Here is a 15,405-nt window from a genome sequence, read left to right as displayed (position 1 = left end):
TTGTTTCTCTTCTCGAACGAGTTACCCCTGAGACCTTTCTTATTCCTCTTGAAAGTTCTGATTCAAGTTTAGACAAATTTTCCCCTCTTATTTATGACACAATTCCATATATGTGAAATACCCATTTTTGTTATTTAGTAGGCACTCAAATATTCATGTTGTGCCTTTTTTAGTTTAGCATGATTAAGCCATACTGACATTTTCAAAAAGTTTTAAACAAAAGAAAAAACTCACCATCCTCCTAAAAATGCACAAGCATAAAAATGTTTGACTTAAAATTCCAACAGAAGCATAAAAACCAGTCCCTTCTTTTAAAGTTTAGCCCTTCTTGGATGGGCCCATCTTCACTTGTTCCCGTGAGACAGGCAGCACCTGCTTTCCTACTACACAGCATCTTGTTGAGAATCTTATCTTGGTCTAGGTGAATTGTCAAGACCCTTGATTTTCTGGTTCAAACCTCCCAGACTTCTAAGAATGTCCTTGGATCAGGTCCCTGGTCTAAAAAACATAGTAATTCAGCCAATTGCAGAGACAGTAATAACCACCTTAATGAATGATTCTAGGCCCAAAATTCCCAGTCTTTTCACAAAACTTTATTTGATGATACATTTTTTTCAGTAAGCCAGGAATTACCAGGTTATCTGGCCCATCAACCTTGTCTCAGAAATTTCTATGATGCATTATCATCCAACTTGAGCTGCTGATCATCATGTGAAAACCATTATTTTTACTGTGAGCTGATAGTCCAGCCAAAAGCAAACAACTTCATCCTTTGTTATTGGTGTGGCTTTATCTTAGATATATGTGCCATTTCCATTATGATTTTTTTTTTTTGAAATATACAAAATAGCTGTTTTTTTATGGACTCTTGAGTATCTTAGGACACATACTGGGAATTATTGATCTCGAGATTTCTAGACCTTTTCTGATAAAGTTACCCAGCCCCCCTTACTTTTGGAGCAAACTATAGAACAGTCATGTGAGTCCCCACACCACCACACCATGGCAGTGATTTTGTGCAGGTATCCTGTTCCAGATTCACAGTTTAACTCTCCCAGCAACCACTTGAGAGCCTGAGTGTCATGCCCTATTCTGGGTGATAGGACTTCAGCAACAAACAAGACTGGTTGCTCAAAACTCTGGGGAAGGAGACAGACTATTAATGTGATAAGGCCTATGACTAGGTGAGCATAGAGTACTATGGGAGGACATAGGAGGACCTATGAGAGGAAGTAGTATCTAAACTTAAACCTGGTGGGGGAGGGAAAGTCTAACGAAGTACTCCAGGCTGTGGGAGCAGTGTGCTCAAAGACCTAACCGCTTGAGGGTGGAGACCGCAAATCGGTTGGCAGGTTGAGATAGAGCATGCAAAAGCATAACAATAGATGTGGCTGGGCAGGCAAGATAACAAAGAACCTTAAAAACTTATGACTTAAAAAAAAAAAAAACAAACTTATGACTTGATCCTGAGCATGGTGGAAAGCCATTGGAAGATTTAAAGCAAGAGAGTTACAGTGTTTTAGAACCATCCACTTGACAACAATGTGGAGGATAGACCAGAGGGGCAAGTTTAGAAGCCAAAGATATCAGTTCTGTAGTAACCTCTGGGATCTATTAAATTATATACTTATCTAGCTACACTGAAATGGGAAATTCCATTCCCTTCCCAGAGTTTTTTTTTTTTTAATGCTCAAAAATCCTATTTCATTTTACTTCACATATATTTTTGAGCCCTTATCTATAAATCTGTCTCCCTCAAATTATTGTTTGGACAATAAACCTTAAGACTGGTCTCTGGGTCCTGGCCACAATCTAAGTGTTGCCGAGCAGACTGGGAAAGCTGTTCTGTGGAGCCCAAGCTTCTTACCAGACTTCTATTGGGCTAAATTTTTGAACTACAGTGCTAGGTCAACTTACTACCATCCTCAAGTTCTGGGTTTGCTGACCCAGCCTCTACCCACTCAGTGCTCCTGAGCCCCTCCTACCAGGGGTCCAGTTGCTAAATTGTCATGTTTACATTTGAGTATCATTAGCATCTGAGGTACCTTTTAAATCCTTCTTTCCTTAACTACTTGTTCTAGGCTAGTGTCTGGGGGTGGATGTATGTACAATAATAGAGATATTAGTCAAATAGTGGAAAACACAAACTCCTATGAGAAGCTAGCTTGTACAGTCTGGATTTTCCGACTCCTTGCAATAATTAGGTTGTGAAGCACAGTTTATATGCCTTTTCTGAAATTTGTGATTGTTGAAGTCAGCTCCGTATACTTCACGAATAAGTGTTCTCTTCCTGTGATGTTGATGACCTAACTTGCTGAGGGCAGGTGTTCATAACCTCTTTCACACCATGGACCTTTTTGGCGATCTGGTGAAGCCTGTGGACTCCTCAGAACCATGTTTTCAGATGCATAACACTAAATATGAAGGACTGCAAAGGAAACCAATTATGTTAAAATATAGTCATTAAGATATTTTAAAATTTTTGTGGTTGTGTATATATGTACTTCTTTATTAACACATAAGTTAAGGTCTAGTGGTAGTTCTAGAACCTCTGTATTTCAAAGTGATTTCAAGTTACTATTTTGAAATACCTGCAACACCTGTAATATGATACCTGAATCTCTGTGGTTTCTATTGGTGACAAAGTTGCAGGTACTGCTCATAGACTGTGGATTGTGGCCTACATTCATAGTTGAAGGAAATGCTATATTTCAATTAGAAGTTAGTAAAAAACAAAAAATTTTTTTTCCCATCCAAGTTCACTAAACCCCTGGTTTAGAGGTTGTCTAACTTTTGTCCTTTTTTTAGTTTTTATTTGAATTCCAGTTCACAGTTTTACTTTGTCATTTTAGGAGCGAAATATTTTTGTTTGCTTGTTCAATTCTAAATTATTTGGGTTGTTTTTTTTGTTTTTTTTTTTTTTTTACTGCTTCCTGTGTGCTTTTTATACTTGAATTGTTCTGCAACATTGGGACAGCAATAATCAAAGGTTTGAGTAGAAGGAAATCAGCGAATGATTAGATTTGAAAACCTTGATAATGTTACCTCAAGATATACCATCATGCAGTCATTGCTGGAACCCCACATCTGTTGATTCATAATGCATAAGTATGTAAACTTCAATAAAATGTGGATCATCTGCATTAAACAATATTATAATGCTATGTTGTGAAAGTGTCTGCTGAGACGTGTCATCATGGTGCTTGTCTCTGCCCTACACCAAGCCCTTTAAAGCAGTCTCACCATACCCTTAAATGGGTGATTGTGACATTCCTTTAGGAAAGCAGGCTGGGGCCCCCCATTTCCACTCTAGAGTTGAATAGACAGTCTGAGAGAGGAAAGGTGCCAGCCAGAGCTCCCCAACTTATGGGAGGCCTAGGGGAGGAGTAATAAATGCTAAGGCAGGGGCAGGTCTCCCCTCTAGGCAGGTCTGGAAGGAAACCTCTCAGGTCCCTGGGTCCATCTAATGGTGGTACCCGTTAGCATTCTCCAACCCAGGTTGGGCCCTGGACTAAGAAGCAGCCCTAGCAGCTCTCTATCATCGTCAACAAACCAAGGCCTCCAGAAACAATACTGTGCCCCCGAGGGAGCAGAACATTTTCACACACCTGCACTTACTTCATTCTAACCATGGCGCACTGAGGCATGTGTTCTTGTCTTCATTCTCCAGATGAGGACATAGATTTCAAGGGGCTGTGACCTGCCACCTTAAATTAGTATTAATTTGGCAGAGCTGGGATGAAGACCCAGGTCCAGAGGGTCTCTCCTAGCCACAGCCAGGCTAAGACAGAGCCCTGGACAGTAAGGTATATAGGGAAAGGTAAATCAAGAGGAGGAGGGAGAGTCAAAGAAGGCTTCGTGAAGTGAGATTTTTACCTGGTTCTGGGCACAAAAGATGGATTTAGAAAGGCAGAGGGAGCCAGCAGAAGCCCCTCTAAGCAAGTGGCAAACTACAGCCTGGAGAAATATGTAACAAAGTATTCAAACCCAGCATAAAGAAATGCACAAACCAAGAAGAAAAAGACAAACCACCCATAGAAAACTGAAGGGCAGGTATGAAAAAGCAACATGCCAAGGAGGAAATCCATCAGACCGACACACAGGAAAGGGCAGCGCAGTAGCATGGGGTCGGGCAAGGCTTCCCATTTGAATCTCCTGAGGATCTTGTTAAGACGCAGGTTCTGGTTCGGCAGGGCTGGAGTGAGACCCTCGTTCTCACCAGCTCCCAGATGATGCAGGTGCTGCTGGCCTGAGGAACACAATCTAGAGAAGTGAGGGTGTAGCTACAGGTAGAGAGTGAACTTTTCAGCCAGCCAGACCTGTATCCTGACTCTGCCTCTCTCTACGGAGAAAAGACACCTTTGATTTTGCTAAACTTAATAGAAAAAAAAAAAAAACTCTAAAGCAAAAATGACTAAATCTTAACATTTGTTAACTCTGGAGGGTAGATACATGATTCTTTGTTACCTGTTTCTTCCTACTTTTCTATGACAAGTTTTAGGGACTTTTGTTTCCAGGGGAGGAAGAAGGGGAAGAAGGGAGAGGTTAGAGCAAGTAGGTGGAGGGGAGCTGGCATGGTGTGGGGCGTCAAGTGGGGAATTCCAACTGAGAGGTCCTTTGATTGGGGCACTGCCTTTCTACAGGAATGACTGGAAAAGTTTAGAGGGGCAGATGAGAAAGCTGAAGCTCAGAGAGGTTAGCCTGGAGGTCACAGCTCGTGGCGGGGGACCCTGTGGACTATCAGCACCAGAATTCCTGCTCTCACTGGAGGTTGACCCAGGCGCAGCTTAAGCAGTCCCTCACCAAGGCCAAAGGAGCTCAGCACAGTTGCCCAAGGGAATGCAGGGTGGACATCTCCAGTCAATCACAGAGCCCCGAGGCCTGACCTCAGAGTCCGTCGGAATCCCGCGTACCAGACATCCTCTACCCAATTGCTGTTGGTGCACAAGACAAAATCTAGCTAGCATTTTTTTTTAAGATTTTATTTATTCATGAGAGACACACACACAGAGAGAGAGGCAGAGACACAGAGAGGCAGAGACACAGGCAGAGGGAGAAGCAGGCTCCATGCAGGGAGCCCGACGTGGGACTCGATCCCGGGTCTCCAGGATCACACCCTGGGCTGAAGGTGGCGCTAAACCGCTGAGCCACTGGGCTGCCCTCTAGTTAGCATCTTGACAGATACTGTGGGGTGTCCTGCCCACACCCCTCAACCTGTTCTACCTCAGGATACATCAGCCTGGCTTGCAATTACCCCCACGGCAGCGCTTCGCCTACGGCAGGCCAGAGGTGCCAGCAGTCAAAATCCTCCCTCAGCTGATGACTAGCAAGAACTGGCAAACAAATGCCCCAGTGCCCTCACCTTCAGGTGGGGTAACTCTGACGGGCGTCTCCTCCCTTGGCTTCTCAAATTCCTTGGCAGGAGAAAGTTCCATTTGTGCACAGTGGGAACGTGCTTGATCACATGCCTGTGACTGGGTCCTTCCCTTCCCGGTGTCACCTCCCTCCCTCCCCAGCTGGCATTTCCAGGGATCACTCCCAATCAAACCTACTTGCCTTCCAATCTGGTCTTATGGTCTGACTATAGGAGTCCCCAACCTAAGATGCTGCCTTCATTCAGTCTAATCCTTTTGTTTTATGGACGAGAGAATTGGGGGGGGGGGGCAAGAAACTGTTCCCTTGGCCGGCCTCCAGAGGGCTGCCCTGCGTCCATCCATCCCCTCCCTCCTGGCCCCCCATGCACTAGTGTTTATCCTAATGCAAAAGGGAAGCCAGTCCCAGGTAGACAAACTCTGGGCCTCAGAGGTGGGCTGCATAGGGGCCTTCCCCGGAGGCCCCACGCTTAGTTCTGAGGCGGATGCCTCTCCCCACTTGGTCCTCCTGCCAGTCCCTTAAACTCCCAGGGCCTTGGTCCCCTCAGCAGCAGGGATGAAGTTGCCACCTGCGGAGTGGGCAGCGGGGGTTATTCAGGTGAGCGACCCACCTGCCCCTCCTCCATCACGGGCACCGTCTCCTGAAAGATGAAAAGGTACATGGCCCCTTTTTAAAAGAAAATAATTTAAAATTATTTTGCTTTATAATTTTAGTGGAAAATGCATAGTCCCTCCACATGGATTACCTATTAAATTGAATAGAAGAACGAAAAGAAAGGGATTCCTGTATTTCAGCCACTAGAACATTAATTCTGGGTATTTCTGCCTGGATCTTCATGCACCAGTCTCATCCTTGATATGGAGGAAAGAGCAGGTCCTCCCCCTGCTGTGTGACTCAGGGGCAGCTTCTCCCTCTCTGAACCTCAGGCTCTTTGTTGAGGATCCCAACCGAGGAGCAGGCGCCTTCCATCAGAGGGCAGAGTGGAGAAGGGCCGAGCAGAAGCCTGGGAGGGATCGCCCACAGGGAGGGTGTGCCCAGGCCGGGGTGCCCTGGAGACCGGGCAGGAAGCTGCACCCAGTTCTCTGCCCAGGAGGTCCCAGTGCCAGGAGGCTGGAGCTGGGCGCTGGAGGCCAGACATATGAACAAAATCTTCCCCCAGGTAAGAGCTGCTCTAACACGGCTCCTGACCTGGGGGGCCAATCCTGGGGTTAAGGGTGGGCTCCAGTAAAGAGACGAGGCGCTGAGGTGGCCCAGGTCTCTCAGGCGCAGGGGGAGACCCAGCAGGTGAACCAGCGCACTGTCCAGGTGGCAAGTGCCGGGAGGGGACGGAGCAGTGGGAGCCAGGTGGACGGGAGGCCGAGGAGGGAGGGTCGGCATTATGGGGAGGGGGCACCAAGCAAAGTCCCTGCAGGGATGAGCCCGAGCAGGTGTGAAGGATGAACGTTTGCTGAATGCACAGTGGAGAGAAGGGCATTGCAGCCGGAGGGCCCGGTCCAGCCAGAGGTGGGAGTTGGTGGGAGTCGTAGAGCGGGCGCCGGGGGGTTGAGGCACTCAGCACTGGCGGGCGTGGGGTCCTTGGGTCCACACCAGGCTCTCCTCCACCCTCCCGCGGACCCTCTGCCGTGTGGCTCCCTGAGGCCAGCCCACAGCCCACAGAAACCCTCGTTCTGTGATCTTGCACAGGGAGATGGAGGTGACCATGCTGCTGGAACCGAAGTCCTCCCCAGGGGGGAAGGTAAAGGACCAAACCCCCAGGTGGGGCTCCCTGGAGGCTGGGCCGCTGCTTCCCTAGGGCCCCCAATGTCCCTCAGATGTCTGCCCCCACCCTGAAGCCATCCATTCCCAGCTTCCTGTCGCAGACATGCTGATAGTCACCTGCTTAAGATGGTCATTCTTTCTCTCCACGCATTTGTTGAGCGCTGTTTGGGCGGCCCATCACCTACCCCGCACCACACACGGTAAAGAGTCCTGGAGCCAAGTCCCTGACTCAGGGGGTGGCCTGGGCCATTGGCTGTACCTCTGATGGACGAGGCGGGCGGGATCACACACTTAGTTAGCACCTATGATGTGACAACCAGGACAGATTGCTTCCCCTTTATGCACTAAAGAAAGGAACACACATTTATTGAGCATCTACTACATGCCCGGTCTTGGCCACATTTTGTCAATGAGGAAACAGAACCAGGAGTAGAAAGCAATAATAATAGCTCTACAGGATCAACACCTCCCACCCCCACCCTGAGATGTGCCTGGCACTGGACAGCCTCTTTGAATCCCCAGGACAGCTCCGAGAAGGGGTCCTGTTTGGGGGTGATAACAGATGAGGCAGCCGAGACCAAGGGTGTTTGGGGAGCTTGGCCAAATTGGGACCCCACACTACCGGGAGGTGGGACTGGGGGATGGGGTTCAAATTCAAGTTGGGGTGCCCTGGTTGCTCCCCACGGGTGCTAGTTAACTTCTGGTTGGACTCCCGCGGGGCCTGGGTGTGGGGCAAAGGGCCCTGCCCCCATGTGTCCAGGGCCTCTGAGCGTCTCCTATGACACCCCCGCCCGCAGCCGCGCCGCTCAGATATTTGAGCAGCAGCTCTTGGCTGCCCCGCTCCACCTGCCTCCCTGGTGACGGGAGTCGCCCGTGTTTGCGGGTGACCACGACCAGGGAGCCCTGGCCAGCACTGCGCACTGCGGGCTCTTGGGCCCTGCCGCCCCCACCCCTGCCCCATCTGCGCCCCCGTTGGCTCCGGCCAGGCCCCTCACAGACCCCCCAGGCCCTCGGCCAGGCCTCCGCCCCTACACGCTGCCCCTGGCGGGCCTCCCCCTGCGGCCTCCCGCACCGGCCTTGGAAGGTAGAGCCCAGGGCTCCAGCTGGTGCGGGTCCGCGGGCAGGCAAAGCAGGCAGCCCTGGGATGTGAGCGGATCGGAAGGAAGTGTCACCTGAATCTCTGCGGCAGAGTAGTCACAAAACACCCATAGTGTGCCCTGCCCCTTCGGCGGTGGGGGGACCCTGGAAACACACAGATGCCAGAGACCTGTGCTGCCCCTTTCTCTGAGACACCGTGGCCCGCAGGGCAGGGCAGCCGTGGTGCCCACCCTCTCCCTTGGCCCCGCCCACGCCTTGTCCTCTAAGTGCCACAGCAAGCTTTCAGGGGGTAAGGACCAGCGCTGTGGCTGTCGTCCTGTGCCCTACACAGCAGGATGCCTCCAGGTCCCTAATAAAGCTTCCTTTCATTATTTCCACAAGCAGGCAAAAATGAAAGGCCCAAGGAAATTTGAAGGAGCAGGAGGTCTCCACTCATTGTTATTTCCAGGGTGCTTGGGATACAGCCTGGCACAGAGCAGGTGCTCAGTAAGCACTCATGGTAGCTAAAGCCTTTGGCGCCCTGACAGTGTGCCAAGCACTGCTCTCCTCGGTCAACTAGCTTAGCCTAACTCTCTCAACAACCCCAAGGTAGGTATCATGATCCCCCTTTTCCACATGAGGAAAGAGGCATAGAGGAGTCAGGTGACTTCTCCATGTGGCCCAGCCAGCTGGGAATCCAACCAGCACCCTGGCTGGCTCCAGAATGCACAGTCAGTTGGCATCACGCAAAGGGCCTAGGTTTTGGCATGGGCCCGCGTCCCAGCTCCACACCAGGTGATCTGGACCTTCTCTTCTCCTCTATAAAATGAAGGTTGGTTTTGAAAAATAAAAGTCATCACCACAAAAGGCCTGCTTTAGTTTTTCTCCAGGCAGCAGCTCACTAAGCAGGTGTCCATTTCTCCTGGTCTCCAGAGAAGTCCTTGAGGGAGGACAGCCTGGCAAGGGCTGTGGAGCAGACACCCGGGCCCCCAGCCCCATTATTGCTCACCAGGCACTGGTCCGGGTGAGGGATGGGTGCTTGGTGGAGGTGAGTCCACTGGCAGGCCCAGGACCATCAGGGCAGGCTCAGGAGCCTCCTCCTCCTGGGAGCCCTTCCTGCCCCCAACCCCACAGGTGGGGAGGCGCCCCTGGAGGGGCAGGCAAGGGGGATCCGCCACTGGTTTCCCACCCCACACTAGGCCACGGCCCCCTCTGCTGCTCGCGCCGGGGAGCCTGCCTCTCTGCCTTCTTGCTGCTCCTGCTGGTGACTCTCGCAGCCCTGATCGCCCTGGTTACCATCCTTGGACGCCCACCACGCACACCAGGTCAGCGTGGTCCAGAGAGGGTGGGCTGGACTTGCCAGGAGGGGCTGGGGGCCACAGGGTGATAAGGAACCCTAACGCTACTGGCTTCTCCATGATGAGACTGTGGAACAGTTCCTGGGGTGTGTGCACAGACGTGGCATGTGCACACACACACATGCACACACACAGAGGACTCTGAGCTGCCATTTGCACATCTGTAATAAGGGTTACTGAGAGGACCTGGCTCCTCACGTCACCTTCCTCAGGAACTCTTCCCTGAGCCCTAGGCTGGCCCATGTGCCTTGGCCCCCACAGCCCCCAAGCCCCTGGGTGGTGCCATCTGTCTGTGTGTCTGCCTCCACCTCAGAGGACAGGGATGTGTCTGGGACATTCCTGCAGCCCTGGCTTCCGTGGTGAAGCTCAACACAGTCCCTGCCTCATGGAGCTAGCAGTTGGGAGATTAATGGACATGAAGGCAGGGTTCATGGGGGCTCTGCGAGTCTGGAACAGAGGGGCTCTGACCCAGTCTGGGAGTCAGGTGGGCGCCTGGAGAAATGAAAGGGAGCTGGGCCATGAAGAACAAGTGGGAATTGGTTAGTGGAGGGCGTGGCAGGAAAAGCATCCTGGGCATAGGGAACAGTATGTGCAGAGTCCCAAGGGTGGGAGGACACATGAAGAGAAGGAGAGATGGCAGGAGGCCAGTGGGCACCTGGGGCAGGGGCAGTGGGTGGGGCAGGGGTCACCGTCCTGAGAAGGGGTCACCATCCAGAGATCCACGGGATGGGGCTCAAGCCGGGGGTGGGGTGTCATTTCTGAGCGATGACTCTGTAGCCAAGCGGGAGGGGGTATAAGGGAACAAGGCAGCAGTGGGGGATAAAATCCGCAGGACTCTACACCCCTGTGTAAGAACATGAGACTGAGGAGAAGCGGACACGTGAGGAGTTCACTCGTGTGCTCATGTGTACACATGCGGGTGTGTCTGTGTATGTGTGTGTCGGGGGGTGTGTCCGTGTGTGTGCATATGCGACATATGAATGTCTCTGAGACTCAGCCCCCGCACCAGCCAAGACCGCTCCAGGAGGTGAGACGTGGTGCGTGTGTGCCCAATCACACGAGCACAGACCCACTCCCGTGTCCAGCTTGCATGCACCCGGATGTCACATGCGCAGCCTGTGGGGCCAGGGTGACCTCTGCCCCTTGTCTGCCAGTTTCTCTCCTTTCAGTCTTTGGAGCAGCCCCGGGGTGTGCGTCCTCCCAGTGGGATGGAAGGGAGGACTCAGCCACCCACATTTCTGGACACTGGGGGCCCAGCCCCAGCCTCAGGAAAGGGCGGGGTCAGCGGGCCCAGGCCGTTAGCCGTGTGACTGGGCCTTGCACCTTCCTGAACCTTGATTTCTCATCTGTGAAGTGGGGCTAATGATGGCACCTCACGGAGCTATTCAGAGAAAGGACAGAATCCGAATGTCAACATGCTCTGCAGCCCGTAAGGTTGTGCCCAGAGGTAAGGGATTGTGGCATCATGGTTCCCAACCGGCCCCAGTAGATTGCTTCTGACCACCTGGCCTGGCCCCAGGAGCTCCACCGTTAAACCCGCTTCAGTGACCAGAGCCCTGCCCTCAGGAGCTTCTGTGACAGTCAATAAGCTCTCAGTCAAGGAGGGAGCCATGCATTACTCTGCACGTTCTGTGTTCTAGGGTTATTGACACAAAAGCTTTATGCCATCTCCCCAGCAGTCCTATGGGGTGTGTGCTCCAGTCCCCACTTACAGACAAGGAACCAGAGGCTCAGAGAGGTCAAGTCATCTGCCCAAAGTCACACAGCTGGCAAACAGTAGAGCGGGGACTTGGACCTCGTCTCTGTCCCCACTTGGCCCAGTACCCTCCTGGCTGCCCCTGCCCCTCCGCCGGCTCAGAGCAGGGCTTTGTTGTGGGAACTGGTGCGGACACGCTTGGGAGCACCACCCCTGACCTTCTGGGGTCTCCCCTACCAACTCAGGGGCCCAGGCCTGTGTGACGCCAACAAACAGGACAGGCTTCCTGTGCCACGACCGGACGAGCTGCATCCCAGCCAGCGGGGTCTGTGATGGTGTCCGCAGCTGTGCCCACAGCGAGGATGAGGATGAGGCCATGTGCCGTGAGTGCCCACTCAGTCCTGCCCTGCCCCGCGTGGGCCCCCACCGTTCAGCCACACGGTTTGGGGTTGCCCCACCTCCAGCCCAACAACGCTCTCAGGTCCCCGCACATACCAGGCACTTTCACGTCCCCAGGCCTTTGCTTACGTGGTCCCTCAGGGAGAACCACACGTGCTCCCTCCGGCCCAGGTACATGCACACCTGTGTGTCCATGCTAGGAATGCCTTTCCTCTGTGCATCTCCACTCAAGTGTTACCTCCACCAGGAAGCCTTCCCTGGCTCCCAAAGTAGGTGAAGTTCCCTCCTCTGGGCTCCCGTAGCCCCTCTGCTTCCCTGTTTCCCAAGCCTACTCACATTGGCACATTTACCACCCCCATCAGACTGTGAACCCCTCTAGGGCAGGCCTGGTCTAGTTGATTGGGGGCCCCTCTGCTCAGCAGAGGAGTATCTGGGATGATTTCCTGAATGAATTATGGAACAAACAAATGAATGAATGAGTGGGAAGACCTGGTCCCAGACCTTAGAGACCTGACAGCGCCCAGGAGAGAAGAGCCGTGGCCACATGGACTTGGCACTTTCTATGTAGGAGGGAGAGAGTCTGCTGAGTTGGAGCGGGTGGGATGAGGGAGCAGATGGGGGAAGCGTCACTGCATCATGGACCCTCTAGACTAGAAGAAATGTTAGAGGTCATCTAGTCCAAGTCACAGCTCATGCCCAAAGCCTCTCCTAACAAACCCAGGCCACCTAGCCTCTGCTTGCATACTCCTGGGCCAGGGGGCTCCCTACAGCCTGAGGCAGCTGCTCCCATCCCGCATCACATGGTTTCCACGGGAATGTCTCCCTTGGGCTGAGTTTAGAGCTGTCCCCCTGTAGTGTCCTTGATTGCTTCCAACTCTCTTCTCTCATCTGAACCCCATTTTAATCTACCTCCCATGATGGTGGCAATGCAAGGACTTGAAGATGGCTTTCTTGCTCGCCACGAGTATCCTCTTCCCAGGGCCACATGCCATACTCCTACATCATACTCCATACTCCTACCCGCCCTCATGGCTGGTTTTCTCCACTCCACCAGCACAGCCCAGGACACATACAGGTTCCTCTGTCCCTCTCCTTGGTCAGGCTCCAGAAGCATCCATGACACTCTTGGCCGGCCCTGGCTCATCCAAGGAACAGAGGCTGTTTCCTGCCAGAGGCCTCTTGTGACGTGGCTTGGGTTCGTACTAATTTTGGTAGCCCCTTCACACCACTGCCCACTAACCACTTTCAAGAAGGGTTCTCTGACTCCCCCTCACCAAGTATGTGAACCCACCCCCGCTGTGTTCTGGCACCCAAGTGCAAGACTTAGTGGAGGCTTCTGGAGAGGTATGATAAAGGAGGCTTCTGGAGGCTGGGAGGTGGGCATGCACCAGGGCTGAGCCGGGAGTGAACAGGGAAGATGCCGCTCTCTGGCCGTCTTGTCGGGGAGACAGGGAAAGAATACTCCTCTGCCTTGGCTTGACCTCCTCTCTGGGAAAGCGCCTCCTGTGCCCTTCTCCCTGGGAGCCCGAGTTTGGCAACTGCCAGGGTGGCCAGGACACTCCTCCTCCAGATAGACGTTGGAGGCCAGGTGTGGACTTCCTCCAGCTTCGTTTGTCCCACCGTAGGGGACATGCCCCAGAGCCTTCCCCGCTTCCTCGTGGCCCGCTGTGGAGACCCGTCTTCCTGGATCTACTCAGACCAAAAGTGTGATGGGACCAACAACTGTGGGGACTGCTCGGATGAACTGAGCCCAGGTAGGGGTCCGGGCACAGGCCAGGCAAAGGGCAAAAGCTGACTGGAGAATCTCAGAGGTTCTCCTTCCTCCCCTTCTCGTACACCATGAAGAACTTTTCCACCCCTGTTTGAGTGCCTCCGGGGATGGAGTGCTCACTACCACTCCGAAAGTCTCCTTTTGGATGGTTATTCTGTGGTGGGGACAAATGAGGAAACCAGACCCCGGGGGGTGAGACAAGGAGTACATACGAAGCCTAACTGGGATTTTGGCCTGAGTTTCCCTCCTCACCTCTGCACCTCCCAACCACCCTGAGAGGAGAGCAGGGTGGGAATCACTGGCCTCAAATTTAGATGTAGGTAAACTGAGGCCAGAGCAGAGAAGGGACTTAAGAGAAGAAGTGACCTGGGTGCAAACCCAGGTCTCCTGACCACGTCTGGAACTCTTTCACTGCCCTGGATGTTCCTTTCAATTTCTTCCCTGTTGTTCAATCAAGAAACATGTGCTGAGTATTTGTAGGGGCTGTGCCTGGCACCAGAGTCTGCTGGAGGATAGTCAGGAGTCACACATGTGTCCTACCCCTGGGACTACCATCATGCTGATGGCAAAAGCAAGTGCTGGGGACCTAGAGATGGTTTGGGGGAGAGATGCAAGTAAGAATCGGGGGGAGGGGGCAGCTCGGGTGGCTCAGCAATTTAGCAACGCCTTTGGCCCAGGGTGTGATCCTGGAGACCTGGGATCGAGTCCCACATCAGGCTTCCTGCATGGAGCCTGCTTCTCCCTCTGCCTGTGTCTCTGCCTCTCTCTCTCTCTCTCTCTCTCTCTCTCTGTGTCTGTCATAAATAAATAAATAAATAAATAAATCTAAAAAAAAAAAAAAAAAAAGAACCAAGGGGAACTTCTTAGAAGAGGCAGTATTCGAGCAGGCCTTAGAGAGTGGACAGGTTTCAATAGGCAGAAGCTGAGCCTGCAGGGAAGCACCCCGGAGGCCCAGGGTACCAGGGAGTCTGTCACAAGTCGGTTAGGGTGGCTGAGTCAGGGTGAGGGAGGGAGGACAGGCTGGGGGAGAAAATATGCTCCCATTAACCTCCCAATGCTGACCACATGCCTGGCCCTTTGCTTATCTTTTCTACTTTTACTTATTTATTTTTTTAGATTTTATTTATTTATTAGAGACAGAGAGAGAGAGAGAGAGAGAGAGAGAGAGAGAGAGGCAGAGACACAGGCAGAGGAAGAAGCAGCCTCCCTGCAGGGAGCCCGACGTGGGACTCAATCCCGGGACCCCAGGATCAAGCCCTGGGCTGAAGGTGGCGCTAAACCGCTGAGCCACTGGGGCTGCCCCACTTTGCTTCTCTTAATAACAACCTTGATTGGATGAGGAAACTGAGGCTCAGACAGGGTGGGAGACTTACTCGGGCGATGATCTGGGGAGTCCAGATGCTCTCTGCCGCAGGGAAATAGGGAATGCAGTCAACCCGTGTCGGACGGGGTGGGGCCGGTAGGGAGCTAGGGCAGACTTCAGACCCGGGGTTCTCCGGGACACAGCAGCTGCTCTTCTGCTGCCTCTTGCACCCACAGTGACTGTGTGCCCAGCCTGTGGCCCGGGGTGGTGGCGCTGCCCCTCCACCGTCTTCCCGTACTGCGGCTGCATCCCGAGGATCCTCTGCCGTGACCGCGTTCAGCATTGCTCCGACTGGTCTGATGAGTACTCCTGTCCTGGCCCCTGAGTGGGCCACCCAGGCCAGAGTGGGGGCCGGTTGGGATGGCGCTGATAACCTCGACTCCAAGAACATGAGGGCAGGAAGGAGGCTTCTGGATCATCCGGTGGGGTCCATGCACTGTCTCCCAATAACAACCGCCTCCCCTGCTTTCAAGTGTCCAACCTCCCCTCGAATGTCTCCAGTGACAGGAGCTCGCTACCATGTCAGACAGCTCCTAACAGCGATGAAAGGAATCTGCTTTCTGATTTTAGGCATGTCCTCTGGGGTCGCACAGAGGAAAGCTGTTGCTCT

At 52.8% G+C, this 15,405-nt stretch overlaps 1 protein-coding gene across 2 annotated transcripts; it reads left to right on the top strand.

Moving 5' to 3' along the window:
- Nucleotides 1–6,511: 6,511 nt before the first annotated feature.
- Nucleotides 6,512–15,120, top strand: LDLRAD1 (low density lipoprotein receptor class A domain containing 1). 2 transcript variants are annotated; one of them, XM_055304664.1, is made up of 5 exons: nt 6,512–6,532; nt 7,057–7,108; nt 11,508–11,645; nt 13,287–13,415; nt 14,972–15,120. In XM_055304664.1, exons 1-5 carry the CDS (start codon nt 6,512–6,514, stop codon nt 15,118–15,120), a joined length of 489 nt encoding a protein of 162 aa, XP_055160639.1. The 2 variants fall into 2 exon arrangements, with proteins under 2 accessions (XP_055160639.1, XP_055160640.1); XM_055304665.1 differs by lacking the exon at nt 11,508–11,645.
- Nucleotides 15,121–15,405: the final 285 nt, after the last annotated feature.

Source organism: Nyctereutes procyonoides, unplaced genomic scaffold, assembly GCF_905146905.1.
Source record: "Nyctereutes procyonoides isolate TBG_1078 unplaced genomic scaffold, NYPRO_anot_genome, whole genome shotgun sequence".
NCBI classification, from domain to species: domain Eukaryota; kingdom Metazoa; phylum Chordata; class Mammalia; order Carnivora; family Canidae; genus Nyctereutes; species Nyctereutes procyonoides.
This window is presented reverse-complemented; position numbering and strand designations above follow the sequence as displayed.